General features: G+C 42.7%; 1 protein-coding gene across 3 annotated transcripts in view; it reads right to left on the bottom strand.

Annotated features, from left to right (window-relative positions):
• LOC146203933 (dual specificity protein kinase Ttk-like) overlaps nucleotides 1-25068 on the bottom strand; it is a 78463-nt gene that overhangs the window by 39725 nt on the left and 13670 nt on the right. For 2 of the 3 annotated variants that reach the window (XM_084589006.1, XM_084589005.1), the window contains 5 exons: nucleotides 16562-16753; nucleotides 13550-13691; nucleotides 9812-9918; nucleotides 8851-8921; nucleotides 6928-7072 (listed from right to left, as the gene is read on the bottom strand). In XM_084589006.1, the coding sequence (XP_084445132.1) occupies nucleotides 6928-7072; nucleotides 8851-8921; nucleotides 9812-9918; nucleotides 13550-13691; nucleotides 16562-16753 (657 nt within the window). The remainder of the gene's footprint in view (nucleotides 1-6927; nucleotides 7073-8850; nucleotides 8922-9811; nucleotides 9919-13549; nucleotides 13692-16561; nucleotides 16754-25068) is intronic. The other variant, XM_084589007.1, reaches the window with a different exon arrangement.

The raw sequence follows: 25068 nt of genomic DNA, 5'->3' as shown, positions 1-25068 counted from the left end.
ATTCACAGTACTTTTTGCACTTTATAATGAATGCATACATTATAGCAGCCAAGACTTAATTTTCCTTCTGACTCACATTACTCCTCTCGGACAGAAATCTTGGTAAATATGCATCCACTTTACCATATAAAACTTCCTCACTTTCACTGTAAGCTGTACAAAGTGCAGGTAACATGCTATTCATGGTAGCTTCCTGCTCTAAAGTTGATCCACAATCGAACAGATTAGATATCTCAGGGCACGTTTTCAGTCGTTTGTTGCTCGATCACTTACTAGTGTCAGTCAGTAGTTCAGTAGGTTGTATGGTCCTTGAGTACTCCAGGAACACATTAGCGCTTTTCAGTTAGAAGATAATGACACATTTATATATTTAGTACTTTCAGTTCCTGAGCATCAAAAACACCACAAAGCTGCCTCCGCCGTCACCTTCCGCTATCTTCACCAGCGTGGGAATGATGGTTTAAGGATGCTTCTTCAGAGTGACAGTCCGGATTCATTTTGTTTTTCTTCCATTACTGTACCTTCCTGTCTGGCAGTTTTCGCTTCTTTGTGCGGCTTTGATAGGTATAAAGGCAGGTTAGGAAAAACTTTATGTATTCTTCAACAAAGCTCCATTTACCCCTCTCAATTATTTACCAATGATAACACCCCGCCGGGGTGGCGCAGTGGTTACGACGCTCGACTACTGTTCCCAAGGACGCGGGATCGAATCCCGGCCTCGGCGGCAGCTTTTCGGTGGAGGCGAAAAGCAAGGCGTCCGTGTGCTGTGCGATGTCAGTGCACATTAAAGAACCCCAGGTGGTCGAAATTTCCGGAGTCCTCCACTACGGCGTCTCTCATAGCCTGAGTTGCTTTGGGACGTTAAACCCCACAAACCAACCAACCAACTACCAATGATAACATCAGTGTACGTCTTCAGTTTATCTTCGTGAAAATGAAAGGTCGAAAACACATGATTTGACAGAAACCTTTCTGTAAACAAGCGGGATTGCACGATCCCATGCCGGAAGCTTGCAGAGAACAAATGCCTCACGGTTTTGTTGCTCTGTAACCGCTCGTCCAGCCTGGCACGCAGCTCGTCGGCTTGACCATTATAATCTCTGTGTGCAAGCATAGGCAGCACAAACAACGATCACTACAGCAACCACGTCGCGAGCGCACTGCACTCTATGCTGCACGACTGTACAAGTCCATTCACCAATCAGACCAGCTGGATCCTAGTTCGACTGCAGCACCACTCAAAGCGGCCAGTGACGGCGCCGCCGCGAAACAGCTCCCAGTTTGGCAACTGACCTTATTTCTATTAACGTTGATGGTGGAGGCCTCCGAAAATTTCGACAACCTGGGGTTCTCTAACATGCACTGACATCGCACAGCACACAGAAACCTTACTTGTCACCTCCATCGAAAAGCGGCCACCGAGGCCAAGATTCAACCCCAAATCCTTGGGTACAGCAGTAGAGTGCCCTAACCCGAGTCACCCCAGTGGGGCAATATTCAATTCAATATTTCATCACTAGGCAGTTCTGATAAGGCTTTCCTCTGTAAATTAAAGCATTTTCCACACCCGTACTATCATTGCAAAATTCTACAGGCAGGCATGAAACACATCCACCAGCCAGTCTTGCAAAGAGCAGAATGTATTTTTGTACTGACTGTCAATACTTTGCATCTAAAGCTGCCCTGCAATGATTTTAAAAATCATACTTTTATGCAACAATTCTGTAGAACTGGTCTCTACGAGCATCAGACTGAAATTTAAAAGCACTGCATAGGACCCCATAATTTACAAATCATATTTTAAGAAGAAGGTTGGCACAATGCATTATTCAGGAGAAGTTATAGCTTTGGTTTAACCATTTAGCTGAACACAATTCTTACAAACACTCATTCTGTCCCACAAAGCAAGACAAGAGCTTTGTGATCATTGAAACGAGCCAGAATCACATAATGTGCTTGTTTGAAGCCTGCACGTTTCCAAATTTCCCCGAGTTAATTTAAAATTCTCTGAGTGACACAGCACTTTGTTTTGTGTCGAAACGAAAGGACACAATTCTGCCTCGTGCTACCATACCACTCTACAGTATCAGAATACTTAATTACACTTTTTCAATATTCAATGCACTTTTTATATGTTAAAAATAGAATTATACAACATAAACCCCTGACTAATTTTTCAGACTCGCAGGACCCAGGAAGTGGTACGAATAATCGAACAGTGCGAAAAAATCTGTGAAATTAAAAAAAAAAAAAAACTTTTCCGAGAAAAATCTGCTCTAAAAGTCTAAAACTTCTACACTCCTCAACTTTTGTTGATAAGTTGATAACACAGTTGTAGCATAGTGCGACCCGCTACATGCATCTGCCTGCCACCCTTGCACATGCACCACCCTGGTTCGATACTGCAAACCGCCAGTGCGCACATGCCGTTTTCGATACAGCAGGCGTGGAGCACGCCGCTGGGAAGAATGCGTCACTTTCGACATGACCTGCGCAAGCTCAGTGGCACCCCTTGGAAGCAGACCAAGCCATGACATCCCTTCAGTTGAGCTACCTCGTTAAGAGTCGTGCTTTCATCACATCTGCACTGCTTCACTTCGTGGCAGTGCGATATAACTTTAGGTCATGCCACAAACAAATGCACATGCCGTGCGGAGCAATTACATTGTTTCCATGGCTAATAACAGTCATGAAGGTGAACTCACAGGAACAAACACAGCAGAAGGGTAAAATCCTAACATGAAACCCTCCCCTACTCATATGCAGCAGTGTCGTCGAAGTTGTGATGAATGCTGCTCATGCTCTATTCTCAAATTCCGCTGTCTTTTTGTAGGCAACCTTGTTTGACACTACTTCAGATGGCAATGATGAACAAATAGTGAAGCTACCTAGTCAGTCTGAATGACTCCATTCAAACCTAAGATGGCACCTTTCACGGCCGCGAAGAGCCGGTTGGTTGAGACAGCGATGGCCGCTCGTGATATACGGCAAAACAACTGTCTCCTAAGTATTGCTGCCACCTATTTTGCTCCAAACAATCAAACTTTGGGACTCCAGAGAGCCCAAAATATTGGTTGTGAAAATGTACACGTTTCCATGGGGTGCGTGACAAGTCCTGAATGAAATCCAAGATGTCATGCAAGTCCGAATTACTGGAGTCTGACACACTGGCTGGCTACAGTAGTAAGCGGCTGTTTTTATTCAACTAGCAAAAACTGCTTCCTGCATAAAACGATGAATGCTGCATTCACGCTACATTTAACAAGCCTAATCCGGGCCACTATCTCCCAATGTTTCGGTTTCATCCCATCCTTTACGCAAGCATACATGAAGGCCATCATGCTTGAGACCTAAGGAGCACCTTGAAACATAAGAAGCTTGACACAAGGCTTGCCTGCAGCACCACACCGCTCATTAAATCTCAGTGAGTTCAGGGCGACGCAACTAAGAACCAACAGAGCTGTTTACTGGGTAACACAGGAAAACATGGGGAGGCAGGTGGCTGTCGAACAGCTCACATGCGAACCATGTGCGAACCACAGGAAGTGCGTTCTCTGTGTTGCTTGGTGCCATAGGCAATGGCACCGAGAAAGCGTTCACTTTGGACTTGCTTCAAAATATTATTTGCCACAATGCTTTTTGCCGCTTTGCTGGGACAGTCCGCTAGACAGCACAATGCGGTAGGCCAGCAGTCACTGAGAAGGCGAGCATCATACAAGCCATGTGAAGCCCATCCTCTTTTTTGCATAAATTACAGCTAATCCTCTCCAACATACAAGGATAAATTTCCAGTTTTTCCAGATAATCAAATCCAGATTCCCTGAAAATTCACGGTTTCCCCATTTAGCACACCCCTGGGGATTTCCCTTTCTCCACTATGACACCTGCCAGCCATGGCAGGGACTATCCAATTGAAATTTTAATTCATGTAATCAGGTCTTACTGCTGACACTGCGGATTCTGGGGTAGAATGCCAGGCTATATGGCAAAACAACTCCTACAACAGCTTTTTCTGCAAAGTTGCTCCTCACAACCGATCAGGATGGCACCTCACAGTGCGTTTTCAGCCACCCTAGCCCGGATCACATAAAGTGGAATCTGAGCGACCCTTCTCACTGGGCACACCAACTGACTCGGCCAGAATGGGGTGCAGTCACAACCTATTTTTTACAATCGTGTTGTCCTGTCTTGAGGGGAACAGGAGGGCCATTTTTTGATCAGTGATATCTGCAGTGTTAGTGAAACTACAATAAGAATTTTTTGTATTGTGGTGCCATGTGATACGACACCGATCATTTGCGCACTTTTTTTTTTTTGATGTCCTTTCAAGGGCCACATTTTAGCAAAATTTTACCACTTATCTGATAACAAAATAGCACTCTCACTAAAAGGTACCCTCCCAATGTACCATTATCAAGACTAAATATGCGCGAATCACAAAGTTCATTCAAGCCCAATGAAGTGGGTTTGTCAAACTTTCTTCTTGGGGAGTGCGGACTACAGTTAGTGTCACAAATGCTTGCAAGGTGACCCTGCATGAATAACACTAAAGGTGAGTCACTTAATGAACGTTCCACTAAATTTGCTCCTGTAACCGGGTAGAAGTCAGACGACAATCGAGCTAGCTATTAACATCCCAAAGAACTACAGCAAAAAGTGAACTAAACCTAGTGTCTACTGATGCATTGCTGCTGCCTTGTACAAAGCATGAAGGCAACCATCAGGCAAAAACCGAATTAAAATTAATTTGTGATGGCATTGCAATGATGCGGTACAGCTTCTATGCCACATACAGCCACTATTTATGGCCTTTTTAAACCAACAGAGTAATATGTCACCACTACCTTGGGCAAAGAGCACAACATATTTCTGTACTTACGATGCCTTCGATGGTGCTGCACGTGCCCTGAAATTGTGTGGATGGTCATATTGTTGTGCAAAAAATCCACAGAAGTGGTCTTTATAAGTATCAGAGTCAAATTTAAAATCTCTGCGTGGACCCTACAACGGCACTGCCACAAAATCTGCACAAGTTTTCTAACCAAAAGAGGGTAGTGTCGTCTTGGCGACACAGTGCTACACAACCAAGAAAGGTATTTTTAAACAACACCTATGACAGCTTTGAACTTAATGCACACCACAAATAATCAACAGCAGATACAAGCTGGTTTCGATGCCCTAAGTTCTTTACAATATAAAACAAAGTGAACAGGGACAAGATGTAGCAATTCATCTTGTCCATGTCCAATTTGCTCTGTAGCATAAAGTATGTAGCGCACCGACAGCAGTATGTATAACACACTAAGCCCAGTTCTCGCTCTTAGCAGAATAAGACTTTCATCACTAAGCAGTTACTATGACAAGGCTTTCCTCAGTAAATAAAAGCATTTAAGAATTTTCCACATCTGCACTCTCATAATAAAATGCTATGTGTAAGCACATATAAAACACATCCACCAGCCGGTCTAACAAAGGGCAGAATGTATTTTCGTACTTACTGTCAAAACTTTGCAGCATTGCCCTAAAATGGCGTTAAAAGTCATATTCTTATACAATAATTCTGCTGAACTGGTCTTTATGAGCGTCAGACTGATATTTAAAAGCACTGCATAGGACCCCCGATAATTCACAAATGATTTCTTAAAAAACTATTAAGCTAAGAGGTTTCGCACAGTGCACCAGGAGAAGTTATAGCTTTGGTTTAATCATTTAGCTCAACACATTTCTTACAAACACTCATTTTGTCCCATAATGCAGGACGAGAGCTTTTCGATCGTTGAAGTGAGTCAGAATTACATTATGTGCTTTTGTGCACCTTGCTGTCCTCCCCTACTTTGCCGCCATCATGAAGTGCGCCTGACAGTAGCCGCCAGTCAGGTTGTTCCTGTGGCAGCCAGCGTCGGCCCACACATTACTCTGCCCATGTCAGCCTCCTCCGTCCACAGTTGTCACCCCCTGGCTTCTACTTGTGGCAGCCAATTTCCGGCCTCTCCCCAACAACAAATTGAGAGGGGGACAAGGGTATCTACTAAGTTGATGTTTACAATTTCCCCCGAGTTTCCCAGGTTTTCCCGGAGTGCTTTTAAAATTCCCCGAGTGATAAAGCACTTTGTCTTGTGGCGAAATGAGCTGACAATGCAGCTTGGTGCTGCTGTATCACTCTCTAGTAAGCCTGTTAAAAAATAAAATTACAACATAATCCAATTTCAATAAGTCACTCACTAACTTTTCAGACTCACAGGACCCGGAAAATGGTACTTATAATCTAACAGTCCGAAAAAGTCTGTTACCTAAAAAGCAAATTACAATTTTGTAAAAAATCTGCTTTAAAAGTCGAAAACTTGACTGGTCGCCAACTTTGGCTATATGTTGATAAGAGTTGCAGCATAGCATGACCTACTACAATGATATGCATCCGCGTGCCGCCTGTGTGCACGCACTAGCCTGATCTGATACTGTAGGGCACGCAAGCGGATTGAGCCATGACATCTTTTCAGTTAAATTGTCATTTAGAGTCATGCTTTCGTCACATCCACACCGCTTCACTTTTTTTCTCTCTGTTCTCTGTTTCTATGGGCAGTCCACAGCTAGTGTCACAAATGCTTGCAAGGTGAAACTGCACAAACAATTATGCATCCCAGTAAATTTTCTTCTGTCTGTAACGGGGTAGAAGTCAGGGGACAATCAAGCCAGCTATTAAATACAGTATTAAGTTTACCTTGTAAGTAGCTACTTGGTGGACATTGTGCTACATGTTAAATTAACACTGTTCTTTATAAACTCAATATCAGGCACTGCAATACTAAGTCTTTACATATGCAAATAAAAACCAAGTAGAGTGTGTACTGTGTGTGGCTAGCAGAAAAGGCAGTTATGAATCTCACATTATTCATAGCCCCCAATCAAGCAATTTGTGCTCCATAATACCTTTTTGATAGTGGCTGCTGCTGCTGTCTTGGGTGTGCCCCATTTCTTTTCTGACTGGAGGGGGCCACCTTGAGAGCATTCTTCTCGTTAGCCAAGCTTTCAAGAAAAGAGCCTTTTGGTGGTGAAGACTGTTTGGATGGGTCACCTAAAGCAACACAATGAGGCGTGTATGGGCAAATTTCTCAATCTGTTTAGAGTATTACTTGCACTCTTACACGCGTATTGAAACAGCTGCATCATTCATTGATACAAGAGCAGTGAAAGATAAACTTTGCCCAAGCCCACCCTTTCCTTCATGCTGCAAGTAGGCATTGGACATTGTTTTTATTTTTCACCAGACACTTTCGTGTTTATTTCTCAACACAATTTTTGTTTTTGTTTTTTAAGTGAATATTACATTTGAGTGATAAAATACTTTTTCTGGTGATAATATGTACCGATCCTGCATGGTCAAAAGCCCCTTTAAGTCTATCAGCATTTTCGTCAGCATGAACACTTTACTTATAAAAGCATACTTGCATAAATGCGTAAATGGTGATACTTGGAGCTGTGCTTGCAGAAGGAACTGTTACCACCATTAACACAGTAATGCCAGTTAAATGAACTACTCGTTAAAAAAGACGCGAGTGGTTACTCGCTAGGATGTCACACTGAGCTGAGCTAGAGGGCAGGTATCACATGGTCTCTGTGCTGACAGCTTCAATGAAACTGCTGATCAATTGTTGCAGCAGCCGCAAGGTACTTTTTCCTGCTGCGCATGCAGTTCTATGGCTTACACGCAAGTGATAAACAAACTTAAGCGACTAACTGCTCAAAGCTCCCGATGATAGTGTACCCAGTGATCAACAAGAAGCCAGCGAGAAGTTAGCACTGGTCGGTATGCAGGGGCATATCTGCTAGTGTAGCAATACTTGAAATCACACAACTTTATTGCTTATTTAACATTATTTAACAGAACCACCCCCCATCTCATCTCGCTACGAATAAACAACCGACAGCTAGCTATGCCTTGAATGCCAAGAATACTGACCTTTTTCAGTTAAAGCAAAATTTCAATAAACAAACTGAATTTAGTGGTACTTTTATCGGGTTTTGTTTTTAGTTTGAATTAAAAACTTTATCCTAATTATAAGTGTTCATATGGCAACCTCTTCCCTGCAACTCGGCATGTCACAGGTGCCATCTGATGGCATTCAACAAGCATATCACAACAATAAGAATCCACAAGGTACTCGGTAAGCATCCTGAGCTGGCGGCATGTTTCAGTTGTGCCCGCTCTTGAGACAAACAAGCGGTCAGAAGCAAATGTATGAGTGCTTCACGACTGTAAACACACTACGCTACAGCAGTCATGTGGCCAAGTTACCAAGCAAAAGTACAAAAGAGGCTGAAATGGTGTCAGTGGGTTTCAGGCAGCCACTGCATCTGCATGCAAAAGAAAAAGTGTGCTGCCCAGAAAAAGCTTCTTTGCAAGATTTGAATGAAGCTAGCATTTGCAGGTGCTCCCCATGCTTTGCCTGAACAATGAGCAGATGGAAATTAATTTGCAATCAAGGCACCCAATCAAATACCTATCACACATTAACTTTGCAATCCAAAGGGTGCTTCTGGGTACAAGCTATCGTCAGCATGCTAGAGAGATTAGTTTCGAACTGGGTAGCCCAATAGTTTCACTCCTGCCCGAGAACCAGGCAACATTATTCTAGCTGTCACAACACTAACATGCAGTCATTAAGAATGGAGATAACCAGTCAAAATAAAACAAGCTTGAGCAAATGTAAAAATGACATTCATAAATACTACTGTTAATGCCACTGAAATATGAAATATGTTGTTATTAACAAAGACAGGCAAGACATTTGAGATGAAAGAAGCACTTCGAAAACACTGCAGGTAAACTGCATTAAAAACGCATTCTCCTACCTGCATTGCAGTCACTATCCTCACTGTCACTCAAAGTCAATCTTTGCTTGAACAAGCCAGGATCTTCTTTACTGCGGAAAAAAAAAATCGGAAGCCATTATTAGAAAGCACAGTCAAATTTTGTGATCAAATCTTAGCTGAGTGCAAACAGTGCAAGTAATGGAGCTTATCAAACCTTGTGAACAAAGATCAGAAAAGAAAACAATGCAGATTTGAATTTAGCTATAAAACCAGCGCAATCATTGCAAGAATAAGTAAAATATTAAAAAGCAATAAAAAATTTCACACATTTCTCGCATTATTACAACATGCACTTGCAACAACCAATATCCACCCCACAAATACATATGGCTAGCTCATTCACTATAAAAATATTGCTGCTTCAATTTTGCTACAATCTACTGGGCCCATATGCACTAGTCTATCCTATTCCTGCACTGCCATTCCATTCAGCCTGCCAGAATAAATGTCCTCACTATTCCCATCTGACGTATGCTTCCAGCATATGCCCAAAACTCAACATGATAGCATGATGACTGCAATGAAAGTCAATGCATGCTGGACACTCACAACGGTATTTTTCTTACCTCTAGAGGCAAGAAAACTGTCATTATGTCACATCACAATAAGAAGGCCAACATTTAATGGCACTAAAGGAAGCAGAAGAGAAGCAGAAAAGTGAGTTACTTTTACAACTTTATTTACTTTCTTTTCAATGAAGCAAGAAAGTGAGTTACTTTTACAACTTGTTTACTTTCTTTTCAATGAAGAGAAACATGTACATGCACGTGCATGTAATGAAAGGGTAGCAAGCCACCAGAAAGTCCAAACCCCCGACCTCTTCATGTTATCTGCAGTATTTCACCAGTTCAGCTAGGGACATGTGTCTAAAAGCACATCCATCATCACGGAAACCTTCCATGGGTATAATTCCAGCACCATTAAGGTGCATGCTACTTACAACTTGCGCACAAGTTTAGGTGTTCCTGTATCCTTGCTGGTAGAGCTCTGAAGAGGTGTGTTCTTGGCATACAACAAGCTTGAGCGGCTTGTGAAACCTGTCGCAGGCTAGTAATTCCACAAGAAAAATTTGAAAAACGTTAATTTCAAAGCAGCACGTCAGCTTCATGCTCCGATCAAGCCAGCAAAACACCTTCTTTAGAAATCAGCATGTAAACAACACTGTGAGAAAAGGAACCTCTGCCCACAACAGTGGAGGAGGGCTCCGGGAAATTTCAAATACTCTGGGATTCTTTAATGCGCAAGCGACATTGCACAGCACACCCTGGGTTTCGCCTTGCAATTTTGAAGCTGTGCAAGCAGCGCCCAGTTTGTGTTCAGAACAGGTTTATTTCGCTGTCATGCACAATCGTTGATTGCATTTCAATTATCGTCATCAGTGTCATTTTCCTATGCCATCTACACACTGCTAACAGCCATACTTGTTTTTAGGCCATGTGCAGAGGGACTAACCCCCATGCTTCATACATCGATCAGCACAACCAGGCAGTTTTTTTTCCGTCCTTCATGGGAACACTGTTTGACAGTGCTGGGAAATGCTAGTGCCTCAAAGGACTATGGGCACTGTGGCGAAGGCAACCACCCAAAATCCACATACATAGTGCACCTCACCTCCAGGCCGCATTTTTTCAATGTGGGTAAAACAGGTAAAACATAATAAAAATAGGACACATTTAGCTGCATTCAACTCGCAGAACACGCATGCATCTGCTGGCTTGCGAAAATAAAGACAACATCCAGTTTGGCCAAATTTGATGCAAGAACTCTGACCTGCACTCGCATCTAATGTACAAATCAGTACAGTAAGCTGAAGCTTATCAAAAAGCTGTAGTAAAATATAACAAATTTATCGGCGCTTCCACTCTGACAAGGGCTCCGATGGCCTGCAAGAGGATCACCATTCAGTAACTTCCCAAGCTATAATTATTAGAAAACGCTGCCTCCAACTGTGCAACAGTACCCACTTTAGTTCCATAGGAGGTAGCACAGCTAAGAGATGCGACCACACATGGGAAAGCTGTCCACACAGATTTTCAGCGCAATGTATGATGAGAAAAAAAATTATTTTGACCTGCCAAAGCTGCCTCGGATGAATTGTGGTAATAAGTTATTCTTATATATAATCACACCAAAAAAAAAACGTGTCAGCTCTGCTGTAGTCTTTAAAGTGAACCTATGCTGGTGGACTACAAAGAGCAAAAAAAAAAAGCAAGTTCTACATTTTCGAACCAAGGTAGACGAGGGATAGCTCGATTTTGCATGGTTTAACTTTTTTCTTTTTATTTTACTTGTTGAGACTTTTTAAACAAAACGTGACTTGGCATTGTAATCACAATGAACTAATTAAAGGTAATTAATTTATTTGCAATTATTGTGCAATCATACTCAACATAAGCTATGCAATGATACATGATATATGATGTGTAAAGTTCAATATTTATTTGTAATTAACTAAACAGTAATTAAGATCCCCAATTAGTCCTGTGCAATTATACTCCACATAAATTTTCCAATAATATATAGCATAAAGTTCAATTTTTATCACAACTAATTAACTATAATTACAACACCAAATCAGTAAAGCTCAGTTTTACTCGACACAACATTTCTAACAATGTAGCACTTGTGTTGCTATGGCTTGATTTCAAGGCTGAGGCTGTGCTGAAGGTGACACAGTCTGCCAGTGCTCGACATCTGCATTGAGTACAACTCTTGCTCTAAAAGGCTTTTCAGGCAAGCATCTGACGTTTTCTGATGCACCACTAACAATTTCCTCAAGAACAAGCATTCATGAAAATCTCTCCAGTGAAACTGTGTTTCATAAGGTAAATCAGCAGCATGAGCTTAAAACCAGAGGGTGTGGGATACAGTCAAACCTTGCTACAACGAAACTGAAGGGGCACAAGAAAAATTTAATTGAAGTGAAAATTTCGTTGCGGCGAAAGCTGCCCAAAACTACTTTTGGTTTAGACTGCATGCTTCTCAAACATCATCTATTTCCGAAATAAGTCTCATCTTCCCTCTGTTCTTTAGATATCAGGGCCGCGGTGCAATGCTCACATTCAGTCAGCAGCTGCATCGTGATGTCGTTGTCGACGCCAATGAAATTGCAAATGACGCCAAACACGTCTATCAAATCCAGTGCAGGAGGCGGGGCCACTGCATCTTGTGCTTCACTCTCATAGTCTAACAATGTGTCATTATGGCAAACCTCAAACTTCAAATTTCAAAATGGCGAACATCAAAGTTGAGAATGCGCTATTGGAGATGTCAAATTCCGCTCCAATGTCTCTTTTTCTACCATTTTTGCATCACTGATGATTTGAGCATTCACCTCCAAAGCAAGGAACTTCCACTTTGTCACCATGCTGCTGTCGAGCACACAAGGTACAGCACAAATAAAGGATCAGGTAGTCAGGCCAACACTGCACTGCCACATGGCGCTCTGCACTTGCGATCGTGTTATCTAGAACAAACACGGATTTTCTCTGGCTCCGGCTTGGCAAAGCAGAACTGCACCTTGTCGCAACATGGCCAGCCAAGTTGTCATCATCACCCAACAATGATGCCCCTTTGAGTTTATTTATGCTTGCCACACTGAGCATGCTTTCAGTGAAACTAAGCGGCATGAATGTGCAAGAAGTTAGGCGGCTGGTGTTGTGCTTAGTTCATAATAAATTTCCAAGCCAAGCTCAAAGAGCAAGAATTTCAGAACCCGAAAAATGGTTCATTATGAAAAAAACTTTGTTGTATTGACTTCTATGGCTAGTTGACAGGGAATTGGAAATATTTCGCTGAAGCGGTGTTCGTTGTAGCGGTGTTCAACTGTACATGTGAGTGGTGAACGCGGCGAAGGCATGAGACGACACGCGCCCACCAGGTGGAAGAGGAGGTGGGATTCACATTTCTACCGCTCCCTACACAATACTGAAACGTCCCGGCATCGAGCTGGCCATTTATGGAAGAGCGCACTCCAAACCCGAGGAGCAACCTATTGCTTCTTGTTGTGCAATACTGTGGGAAATAAAAAACAAGTGCTCATAGTGGGAAACGCTCTCTTGCGATCCCGGGACAACCTTCAGGCAGACTCTTTTCCCTTCAAAGGTGGACGACGGTGACGACTTAGTAAGCATACCGAACTCTTATTTTGTAAGCCAAAACATTCTTATGCAGTGTGCTTTACCTAGCATTAGGTTGAATAAACTGTTTCCTAGCGTGCTCTGCCATTGCCTATTTCGTCCAAACTTGCTGTGGCTGCGACTCAATGCCTTGGGTTGGGGAAATTGTCGTGTACGAGAAATGCCAGCATATAGCTGGCACGGAAGTTCGCCTTCCCAACTGCCTCTGTATAGAGCGACCCCATTAGGGATAGAAAAAAACATGTTTTCTTTACTACATATGCACTGGCAACAAAAGATAAAGCCATTCCATTAATCAACAAGCTTTCAACCTTGACCCAACCAGCTTAATGAAGAAGGCCTTGTCCCCTGTGAATATCAAAGTGAGATATGCATGCCAATAACCTAAGATAGAACCTGTGAGATTTGTATCACTGATACTGTACTGCAGCTATGGAAAAATGCCGCTGTATGTTATCAATGTCTAAGTGCCACTGTGACTAACAGGTGCAAAAGGAAAGCAAGACATTACAAATCCTTGACTTGGCTGCTCCACTTACAGTTCTGGGAGGCTCCTGGCTGCGAGCAGGTGTAACAAGTTGAGCAATGCCATCTGCCGCAGCAGGAACAGCAGATGACAGCTTCAGCCAAGACAGGCCAGATGAATTTTTGTCCTTCAACAAAATCTGCAGGCACTGAAAGCTGAATGCCAGAAGTTAAATTCAGGTACAGCAAATTTATAACTACACGAAAAAAAACACTACCATGTGCCTTATGCTTCTCTGTGAAAGCTAAAAGAAAGTACCGGAATAAATTTGAAAGCAAATACCGTTGATGTAAAAACACTGTGCTTCATGCAAGTACACACACAGCAAAGCGTTTACCATAGTGAAACTTGCTTTCAAGTTAGTAGCCTATGGAGTACTATTCTGTCTACTTTTTTGCTATCTGTGTTCTTCTGGTTTCACCCATTCAAATATATGCTCAAACTCAACTAGGCAAACTGCTGTTTAAGTGTTTTTTGCACGGAAAATCAGATTTATGGCTGTATCAGCATGACATACACACACTTGCTCATACATCACAATGCTTCCACATTTCCTCGAGCAGCTGACAGAAATAACTGAAAAGTAAAATTAAGAGTACAGATGAAAACTATCTGCTGGCCAAACCAAGCCAATATACATTTAGTGCCAAAAGTGCTTCTCAGCTATCTCTTGCAAGCATAAATCCACCGAATGTGTCATCTATTTTCAAGTTCACCATTCCTTTGTTGCTCGAATGTTACAGATGCTCAACACTGTTTCTGTGCTTCTAAGTCAATGATATTACTAAGATACAGCTACATGCTAGGCCAAAATTCGGCAATAACTGTTCAATAGTTCCCTACCCATTACATAGAAAATTTTATTCAGCCTCAACAGTTACAGCCACTTTTGCAATGAAAGTGGCACTGTGTGGCAGTGGTAAGATTACATTGAAGTGGCTTAAAGACTGGTTTCTGAAATCAAGACATTCATACTTGCCAACCTGGCAGCATCGAAAATCAGGTTATTTTTTATCTGCGCCAATGGGGAAGGCAGGGTAGGCCGCATTTAAAGTTTCAATAGAAAAATATGCGCATTTCAGAAGAAGCAAGAAATTGAAACAAAAAAAGTTTGCTTCACCGCGAACTTCCATTATGTTGAGGTTCAGCTGTAGCCAAGCTACAACGATTCATTTCTTTCCTCAAAGAATTTAAGGTTGCACTGAATCAAGATGCTCGAGTTAGAAGGTTTCCATCAAAGAGCTCTGGCATATTTCCAATCAAGCTTGTGTTGCCAAACTGCATTCATGGTAGCATGGAATACAAACGCAGGCACCACTGTAAAAACCCGCATACAATACGAGGTTTTTTTTAAAATTTTTATCATGTCAGATTTTCACCTTGTATTATATGCTGATCTGAACAAATTTCGGTCTAAATTCACAGTTCCGGCCTCGTTATCAATCAGCGCTATCAGCATCAGGCTTTCAGCAAGAGGAGGCGTAGGCTGACGTGTTTCGATGGCTTAGGTTTCACAATGCTGTCCCTGCGATTGTCGCAACCACGGTGCCCGGGACGCGCACGCAACCGGAAACATGCCGAGCACACATTGCACAATCTGTCACACCTCTCACGGTCCTCTCTAGCAATGCTGGCCATGCCCCCACAGCGATGCGCAGACACTTGACTAAAACTCCCAAGGAGTGTGTCGGTTGTGCTTTCAAGAAATGCTGGGTATTGAAAGCGTTTAGAGGTATCGAAAAAAGCTTTTATACAGAAAGATGTCACTAGCAAGGGACTCTTGGCAGACGATACACATGCCAGGTGACAACGACTGCGAAAACCCTCAATCCGAGAACATTTCCCGGGCACACACGCCGTGTGCCTATGTGCAGTGCTAGATGTGAAAAGGTACGAGCACGGCGCGTGATGGAGCTGGAAGCAGCCTGCTGGTTTTAGAACAGTAGGAGGACCATGGGGCTTCCACAGTAGTTGGGCGAATGTGGGCTGCTCTTCTCCTCATGCGCGTAAAATTCTCCGATCAAGTGTGTCAGCGCGAGAAGGCGAGTGAACCAACACCAACACATGCAGTTTCGTGGCACTTTCAACGCCTGGTAGGGGTTGTGTTGAACACAAAAGTGCAGAGCACGTACAATTCACGGGACATCAGCAATGTGTAGTGCAAATTAAAATTTTATTTATCTTTCTTTGCTCGCATTATACACGGATGAAGATGAAAACTTCTTTCCCATTTTTGTTATCCCGAAATTACACCTCGTATTATATGCGGGTTTTTAAGGTAACCATGAGATACCGTATGTTTCAGTGTTGCGTTGTACTTCACAATGCACCTAAGCTAGTGGTGCATTTTGAACTTGGTATCTTTAGGAAGCAATGCTGAAGTACAAATCAAGGTTCCATCTACAGTTCCATAAAAGCCCTGTAGCACGAGGAAAATGACACATATCACACCTGCTTTTCCTTGAAGCAAAATATTCCACAAAATACATCACGCACTGAAATTACATTTACACATTAGAAATAGGCATTTTGAGAGGCATTGGGAGAAGTCCTGTGGACGTGACACGTTCAGAACAGCAAGGTCTATAGCCACGAAACTAAATGGGAACAAAAAAAAAAAGGCAGTAAATGGCACCACTGCAGCACAATAAGGTTTATCAATAAAGCCATTGCAGCAATGGCTATTACGGCAATGGCAGCAATGGGATAAAAAAACACAAAAATAAAAAGCATCCCGTGCTTAATGCCCATGAATGTACATAAATAAACAAAGCCATTTTAAATTTTAAGCAGTGTCCAGCTAATCAGCACAGAATAGCACTTGAAGTGGATAGTGCAAATTCTTTTAGGACTAATTACAGAGGGTTTTACGTGATGGCATTGTCTCTCTCTTTTTTTTTTTCCTTGCGTAGCATGCAGTTTTAGCGATGTAGGCGCCAATAAGCTGATTAGTCGCTTGTCGACGTGCTACACGTATTCAACAGAACGGCTGCTATTGTGGCATCAATGCGTACACCTCACATGCCTGGAGTGCGAAGAGGGAGCCTTGACGGGAGATGGAGGCTCTGGAGTTCTAGAAGTTCCACGGGAGAAGTTGCTTTTCCGCTCTGTGAAAGGAAGCAAACGCATTTTGCTCCCTGAAGACTTTGCCTTTCCTTTCCCAGACACGTTCAAAGTGTTCTTCTCTGGGATGGTTTCTTCCGCTTTCTGCATATCACTGAATAAAAACCAAAAAAGAAAGAAATGCTACTGAGTTACTCTAAAGAATGGGCTGCGGGCAATGCAGTGGGTTATGTCTAACATAATTCAATGAGAATAATAATATAATAAATGCGAAAATTATGAACACACTCAAGCTCCACCTCAAGGGTATGATGCAACAACAGCCTGTGGTCTTCTCTAAATTAAACACACACTCAAAGCAAGCAGTTATAAGCCACCACTTTAAGTGAAAGACTGCACAACATACACATACTAAACACTCGTTTGTTTCTTTCCAAACCACAGTAGCATGCCTTGCATGGCCTAGTTGGTGGCATATCTGGCTTGCAAACTAAAGGCCACGAGTTGCTTGCTTGAAAATCGACAATTTTCTTTAAGAAAAATTAATTTCCTTGTAAGGTTAAATGTAAAGACTTAATTCCCATTACACGCAATGTTTCAATCCTTTTCATTCCATGCCACTATCACGTTTAACGTGAGTGTTGTTGCGTGTTTGGAATTCCCACACATGGTCATGTGGCTGTGACATAATGACTGTCAACCAGTCAGGATTTTCGCTACAGGACACAGAGTACCAACAGGGCAACGCCAGGCTTTCTGAAGAATGGGAACCTTAAAGCTATAACTTCAAGAACTCTTCCCAGACCAATTCAGTACAACATGCATAGACTTCAGTGGACAGATAAGATAACAAAATTCCACTGGAACAGTTCATGACGAATCGCACTCTTTATGCACTATTTAATGTCAGTGTGATTCAGGTACAGATGCTAAATGAATAATGCACAAAATGCCTGACAGTATAAAATTTCTAATTACACAGTTCCATTAAATTGCACATTTTGCAAACTGAAATGAAAAAATATGGAAGTGATCACATTGTATGTCTATCCTGTGTACATTTTTTATTTGTTGCTTTTATTTATTGGGGCACCAGAGCACCCTGCATGGGCACCAGTGCATAGTAAAGGTGGGGAACTGCTTGAAGACAACGCACATTCAAGAGAGTAAAGTAAATAAACTGCATGAACCACACAGCTATCACAACCCAAGCGAGTGCAAAGAAGAAAAACAGCCTCCATTAAAAAATAAAGAACATTACAATGTATGTTCAAAAGATGGGAGAACTCCTGTCTGTAGACAAGATTCATTGTGCAATTTTTTTTTAATTTTATGGGTTCAGCATCCTTAAAGGGGTCGTGAAACAAAAATGTAGCTGCCCAGTTGCAATTTCCCTGGCTTCAGTAAACATTAGGCATGTCGATTCCAAAATATCTCGTCGAAACATTGCTTCTGCATTTAATAATACCATTCTGAAATCACAGCATTTTTGCGTTCCTGAAGCGACCCTGCGACCCTGTAGGCCGGAATTAGAAGTACTCGCCTACGTCATGTTTAGCCGTTTGGAAACGCAGAAATAGTCATTATTTCCCATAAATAACAGGTTCCTGTTAAAGTTAGCAAATAAAAATATAATATATCAATTATTCACTCACGCAAACGCATTTCTTCAACAATCTGTACCAGGGCAATTCCTCGTTACTGTCACGTGACGCGCGGTCGACGGCGGCGGAGGAGGACGGGTGGTGTCTGCTTCTCGCTGCGCTCTGGAACAGCGAGAGGCGACGCTCAAGTTCAGGTTTTCGGTAACGACGACTATACCTCGCTCCGCCGGGTACTCCAAATGACAATGGTTCCAATCTTGTTTGTTGTTGTTGTTGTTTTCTTTTCTTTTTTCTTTTTTTTTGTGAACATTCGTGATGGAGCACGTCTTGAGCAGTCTCATACCACCGGTACAACTTGGTTGTGCGGCCGCTGCTGTAAATTTTTTTTTATTCTTGGCGTCATTAAAGATACGATGTAAATACGGTATCAGGTCAAAGAAATCGACAAGTTTGTATAATCCGAGTGGTGGGTGGAGTGTTCCAGGAGCGGGCGCCGCGGCGCGTACTCGTATATTAATTGCTCGGCTCCGCGCTGCATCATTGAGAATAGCGTGTCAAGCTTCGCTTCCTTTATTTCGGCTGGATGACCTGAACTATGGCACTACACGGAGAGCCGGAAAAAAAAAAAAAAAAAAAAGGTTGGTACAATCACGGCCGGTCTCGAGGGAGAGAGCGCTTCTCTTCTCTTACGGCCTCTCCAATGGGGTCTGTTTCTACCGCCCACCGCGCCTCGGTGGGGTCGCCACCGCCCCACTGCTGCTCCTCCGCTACAGCCGTTCACGCTCAAGGGAAACGCGCGCTCGCTTTTAGCTTCGCCCGTGTCAGTTGCAACCGGCAGGTCCTGACATTTCGCCCTTATGGTTTATACAAAATCCGTAATCAACATCGAATATTTATCGTCTACGAGGAATAAAATACAGTCAACAATCCGCTCACGCGCGCGCTCCTTCGTCAGTGCGGCCTTGCACGGTCGAATGAAGCTTCGGGAACACTTCAACATTTTTTACCCCTAAGTTCTGTACAAAACTAAATTTACCAGGCTATGCAATGTGCCTTTGAATGTTTTAAGCAGGTGTAGCGCGACCTGACGTGAGTGCATAGTGAACTGTTGGGTGGAGATTCTGTCAACCGCTACCGTTTTCGTTTAGATCAGATGAGGCACAGGCAAAAATTCATGGCGCGTCTCAGATTCAGAGTAAAGAACAAAAATTTACTCATGTAGTAAAAATTTCACTTGTCTAGTGGAGTGAGCTGTTCTAGCTTCGTTCGAAACATATCAGTCAGTTGAAAGACCGAAGATGTATATGTAGTCTCGCGACTACTTTTAATTAAGGAAATCGGCATAAACAGTTAAGCAGAATTGAAAAGAGCGGCAAACAATAAAAAAAATTGTCCTTCAAAGTTACACATTGCACTATATGTTCATCAATTCATCAAAACGCGACCTGCGTCTAGAAAATTCAGTCTCAAAATCTTTCTGCATGGCTTGTGCACATAAGGAGTTGGCCTCTCGGTCTTCTCTGTCACTTTCCTGGTATAATTAATTGAGAAGAAGAATTCTGAGAAATGTTTCAAATATCAAAGAAGCGGACCTAATAACATAGCTGTTGTCAATTCCTTTCGGGCAACTCAGTGTTGAATTCTGAAATGCTGACTGAATCAGGATCTTAAGTACTTCGAGAACATTTGTGTGTATAGTAGGTGCACGACAGCTTTTTCTAATAAAAAAAAAAAAAAAAAAAAAAAAAAAAAAAAAAAAAAAAAAAAGCTTGTCCAATAGGGCAACAAGCTCTGGTTTCGGATAATGCAGTCCACTAGAATATTGTCCTCGTAGAAGAGCGTACTACATACGGCTGCTTCTTTCGCTAGTTTCAAGAAGAATAGAGCAAGCGTCACACCCGAAGTTGATTAACTATACGATATCCAGCGGCGTAAGGTAAACCGGAATATGTGACAGTGGGAAATGGGATGGTAGGAGATGCCATCACTTCCTTCAGTGCCTTGATTTTGCTCTCAGATGAAACGTCTGTCTTGACAATGTAGCCATGTGCCGCTAGCTGTTACGGCCCTCGCATCTAGCATATGTCATTCCTTTCCGCACATTAACCTTACTTTCCCGAAGAGAGCCTCAATGGGTCACTATATAGGGCTTGAAATGAGTCTTCAGTGAGCGTGTCCTTCTTTAACGCTTTAAAGTTTCTTGCACACTTGCGATATAGCAGGTGAACTCATTTGTAAGTCGTTACATTGAGTATCACCTTCATCATTTATTGGCCTCTTTTTACCACTTCAAGCACAAGTGGTGTCATGAATATCAAACCATTTTTTACTGCTTTCATAACAAGCTTACTATGACGTAAAAATTTCATTAAAACAATGCTTATTTGCAACATTAAAATAATATGTATAATACCACACATTGGCTAATATATGAATTGTAGTAACATTTAAAACTCAACCCTACAACGTTTACTTTGACTGTTATACTAATCTTTTATATCATGCAAGCATTTTGCAATTTACATTACATTTTTATGAAATTATTTTCATCTTCGGTGTTACATGAATGGTTTCGCATCTAGCGCTAAAGACGGTTTTGCTGTAGCAGACGAGTTGCTGTCATGTTAGCCCTGAAGAAGCTTCGATGTGATCACTTCTCATTCAGTGTTTCTTTTTTTTTGTTGTTGTTCCTATTCTTGTACAGGCTTGGGAAAAATTCGGACTGAAATGGACAAAAGTAGCTACCATGCCGCAATGTATGCCATGCTTGTCGAACGTTTGCCGAACGACAGTGTTTTTTATATCCGTTCACGTGTGTAGTACGTTGACGACATGCCGCTACATCATCTACGTTCTGTGTTCTTTAATTTTGGGGCTGCACTAACCACGAAACTCGCGAGCGACAGCGCGAAACCAGGCAAAAGCCACCCGCCGCCGCTGAAGCAGACGCGGAGCGAACAGTGAGCAGGTCGCGCCCCTTGCGGTGGCGGAGAGCGCAACTCAAGGAGAAACATTCCCATTGTTCCCGCGGCGATTGAGAAGGCCGTAAGAAAGCGCGCGCGCTCTCCCCCGAGACCGGCCGTGGTACAATGTACTTGGGTGGCCCTTTCACCCAACGCGTTGTCGCAGCTTTGCTCCCCCACCTTCCCGGCACCTCTTTCGTAACCTTTAAAAAAAAATAATAATAAAAAAGAAGAAGAGGAAGCATACTTTCTAGAACGTCTACAGTGCTCAGACTTCGCCTATTTTTCCTGACAACGTTAGGTTCTGAGTTTAGGCGTGTTGTGCGGGTTTGAGTGCTCGCTATGCCAACCGTGTGCGTCACGAGATTGCAGCACGGCTTCTCCGAGTGGAAGTAACGCTCGCTTTTACAAGTTTTGGCACACCGATTGGGTTCATGTGTTCGTACTACTTTCTACTGGAAGTCCTAAATGAACCTCGGCGTCATTCGAAGCCTCGGCATGGACCGGAAACGAAGAAAGCTCACCTCAAACGATGCGTCGTACCGACGCAAAATCGCTGGCCCAGTGCATTGGCAAAAAAAAGTGTAGGTCGCGTGATAAAGGCAGTAAACGTAGTTGCGATTTGTAGCCTTACAGATATGCTTATTTGAGAACTACTCGACTCGCAGAAGCCACCAGTTCTATTTGATTGTTTCCTGCCAGATTGCCCTCATAGCAGTAATATGCGCATTTTGGATTTTTTTTTTATTTTGAACGATACCGTGAGGCCAGCACAACAGGTGTCCCTACCAGCATATCGTACCACCCAGAACAGGCCCCTTGGTTCCACTTTGATCACATTCTTTCCACAGCACTCATCTAGTCCCATAGAACCTGATGAAGACTCCAAAGAGGAGGATCATGTTGAGCAGAGCTCAGAATCCTTCACATCATTCAAAAGACATTTCTAGGGTAAAAATTGTTCACCTCAAAAGCTCATACGCCCCATGTCATTGCATTACGATGGTGTGATTAACAGATCAATCATCCAGGAGAAATGCATTCACGCAAATGTTATTGATTGGAAAGGCGGATAGATTGGCTTAAAAGTTTAATATCTGACCTGCTACTCTGTACAGGGAAAGAGAAAGAGAAGAACAAAGAGGGTCGTGACTTGATTAAAATATATACAGGTATAGTAACTTGCACCACAGTCACAAGTCGTGTCATGCAAGAAGCAGCAGAAAGCCTGCACTGCGTGTAGAGCTTTCCATTTCTGGCCAACCGGCCAATAAGTCCTCTGAGAGAGGCCTGTTGCCAAAACACTTCAAAGAAGTAACTCGAGTTATTGTTTTGCACGCATATACTGGGACACACCACTAGTACACGCTTCACAGTCTCCGTAATGTCACATGTGGAACATTCTGGGTAGTCCGCCTGTCCAATTAAGTATAAATATTTGTGTGTGAAACCACATTTAGATGCAGTCTATGGAGAAAGCATGCATAATGGCATATAATTGGCAAGTGGGTATGGATCCACTAAAGCACTACTTTGTGGCCTTGAGCACAAATAGATATAAGGAACTCGGTGATGTGTAGTGCCAAAGGCCAAAGGCTGGTAAGGGTGTGGTGTTGAAAACTTCCAAAAATTTGTAATGCAGGCTTTGAAACTGTGAATGCACACCACTTCTGAAGTGGTTTCCCACAGATGTGGAAAGCCTCTTACCAAGGGGCCAAAAGCTCAGCAGCGGTTTGTGGAGAATTATGCCCTAAAAAAAAAAAATGAGTCATGTTCTGAGCGGCATCACCACAACTGTAGGCGAGGCTTGTGGTGATGCAGATCTGTGTATACATGGATAGAGTTGTAATATTCTCACCAGATGTATATCAGATTAAGTTGCTTGAATCTACTAATTGGTACCATGGATTTCTTTAGTATGCCGAGAACATGCAAACACACCAAAGGTTGAGTCATTACACACAGAGGTTGGGTGGGGTGGTATGGGAAGTCGTAGCGTGATAGCATTTGTAATTAATGGCAGCGGAGTGTACGTGAAAAACTGCTGTTCAGCTGCTCGTCATCAGTGGGTGGCAACGGTGTTGTGCAAGCAGTCGTAAATACACACAAAGTGGTTCGTGTGACAGTTATGTAGATATTGGGCAGGCACGTGACATTCTGAAGTAACAGCACAAAACGTGGATGGGAGCACAAGACGAGAAGACGACACAATGTCTCATCGTCTTCTCATCTTGTGCTCCAGTCCACATTTTGCGCTGTTACCTCAGGATGGAAAACCAACAAGCCCTAACTGCTATTCTGGCTAACATGCCATTGTTTGAGGTGCATTGCGGCAGCCAAGGTTTATCCCAAGCACCTGCACTTCTATGTACATGTTAGAGTACTGGGAGTGGTGTTCATATGGGTGTGTACCATTTTCCTGGCTCGGGCGATCAGATTGCAAGCGGGCTAGCACACACAGCCCAAAGCACATGTAGCAGAAGTTTGGACTGTTGAACCGCGAAGTCTTCAGTTCAATTCCTTCCCTTATATTTTTCAATTTGTATGAGTATCATACAGTCTGTGCTCGTATGGTTAAATTGCGAAGGTGTACATATCACCTGCTCTCCTGACCAACCTCACTCTGCATAAGTATTCACCAAGCAGTTTTCGTTCCATCAAAAGGCTTTCACAATATTCAGCGACACAAGCAGCTACTCAGACAGCATCAGTGTAGCATTCTTGGAGCTTCGCAAATCTGTGGTTACATTGTTTACTAGCAAAACATGCACGGTATGTAGATATGTGCACTAGGACGCATGAGATGCCGTGACAATGTGGGCTGCCCTTACGTCTACAGCTGCCCTTTAATCCTGTTACATTCTAGCCTGCAGTGAATTCAGCAGCAAAAGATTTCACAATTAAATCATCCCAACTTTATATTTCCAGACTTGACCCCAGCACCGATGAAGTTCATTGTATTACCAGCATTTTGGTGGCATATTCAACCAGCAGGCCAATTAACTCAACGTCATGCAGGTTCTAGTGCAGATGTTTCCATGCAAACTATGGGTATCATCAACGAAGGAGACTTTACTATACATACCTTTTCAGCACGCTGTTTTATGACTGGTTGAAGTCTGGTACATTTCAAAGTATAAGACACATATTATTGTATGCATGTCTACAGATTGCAGATTATGTTGGCTTGCTTCTGAATGAGACTGCAAAATGCTGCAGTGGCCACCTTTCAAAGCAGCTTTTGCAGAAAACCGTTTGATTTTTCTATTCCCCATGAGCCACTATTTTTCGAGGCCGTGTAAAGGTGAACGCGGCAACTAGAAAATCTAGGTTTGTCAGTGCCACAAGGACCACCACTTTGTAGTACATTTGGGCATTATCTAATGTTACCAAATGAGTGTTAAAGAGAGACATGTTGCTTTCAAAATTATTTATTGGTTGGCCGCAGGTTCATCAGTGCACACAAAATTTTTAGGCTAGAAGGAAGTTGACCTAGAGCAAGACATCTTTTATTCATGCTTCTTCGCTGTCTTCCTCTCTCCTAAATATACAAATGTGTATATACAGCTTCACAATCATGATGTGTTGAGGTCAGTGCTAAATAAAAAAAAAATGCATCCGACAAAGGTACAGTTAGAGATTGAGTACACAAAATTCATTCTAAGTGAGCCTATATATGTCTTGTAGATTACAAGGGAAGGCAAGTATAGCAGGGGGCAGCAGAAACTCAGGCAGGCAGGTGAGATTAAAAAGTTTGCGGGGATCAGATGGATGCAGCTGACAGAGGATCGGGTTATTTGGATAGATATGGGAGAGGCATCTATACAAGCAGGTATATACACAACTGCACAATTATGATGCATTTGCGGTCAGTGCTAAAAAAAATTCCACCCATCAAAGGT

This window comes from Amblyomma maculatum, chromosome 1, assembly GCF_055883805.1.
Source record: "Amblyomma maculatum isolate TAMU_Amacu chromosome 1, ASM5588380v1, whole genome shotgun sequence".
NCBI classification, from domain to species: Eukaryota; Metazoa; Arthropoda; class Arachnida; order Ixodida; family Ixodidae; genus Amblyomma; species Amblyomma maculatum.
Note: the sequence above shows the minus strand (reverse complement) of the source record. Positions and strands in the feature narration are given on the sequence as shown.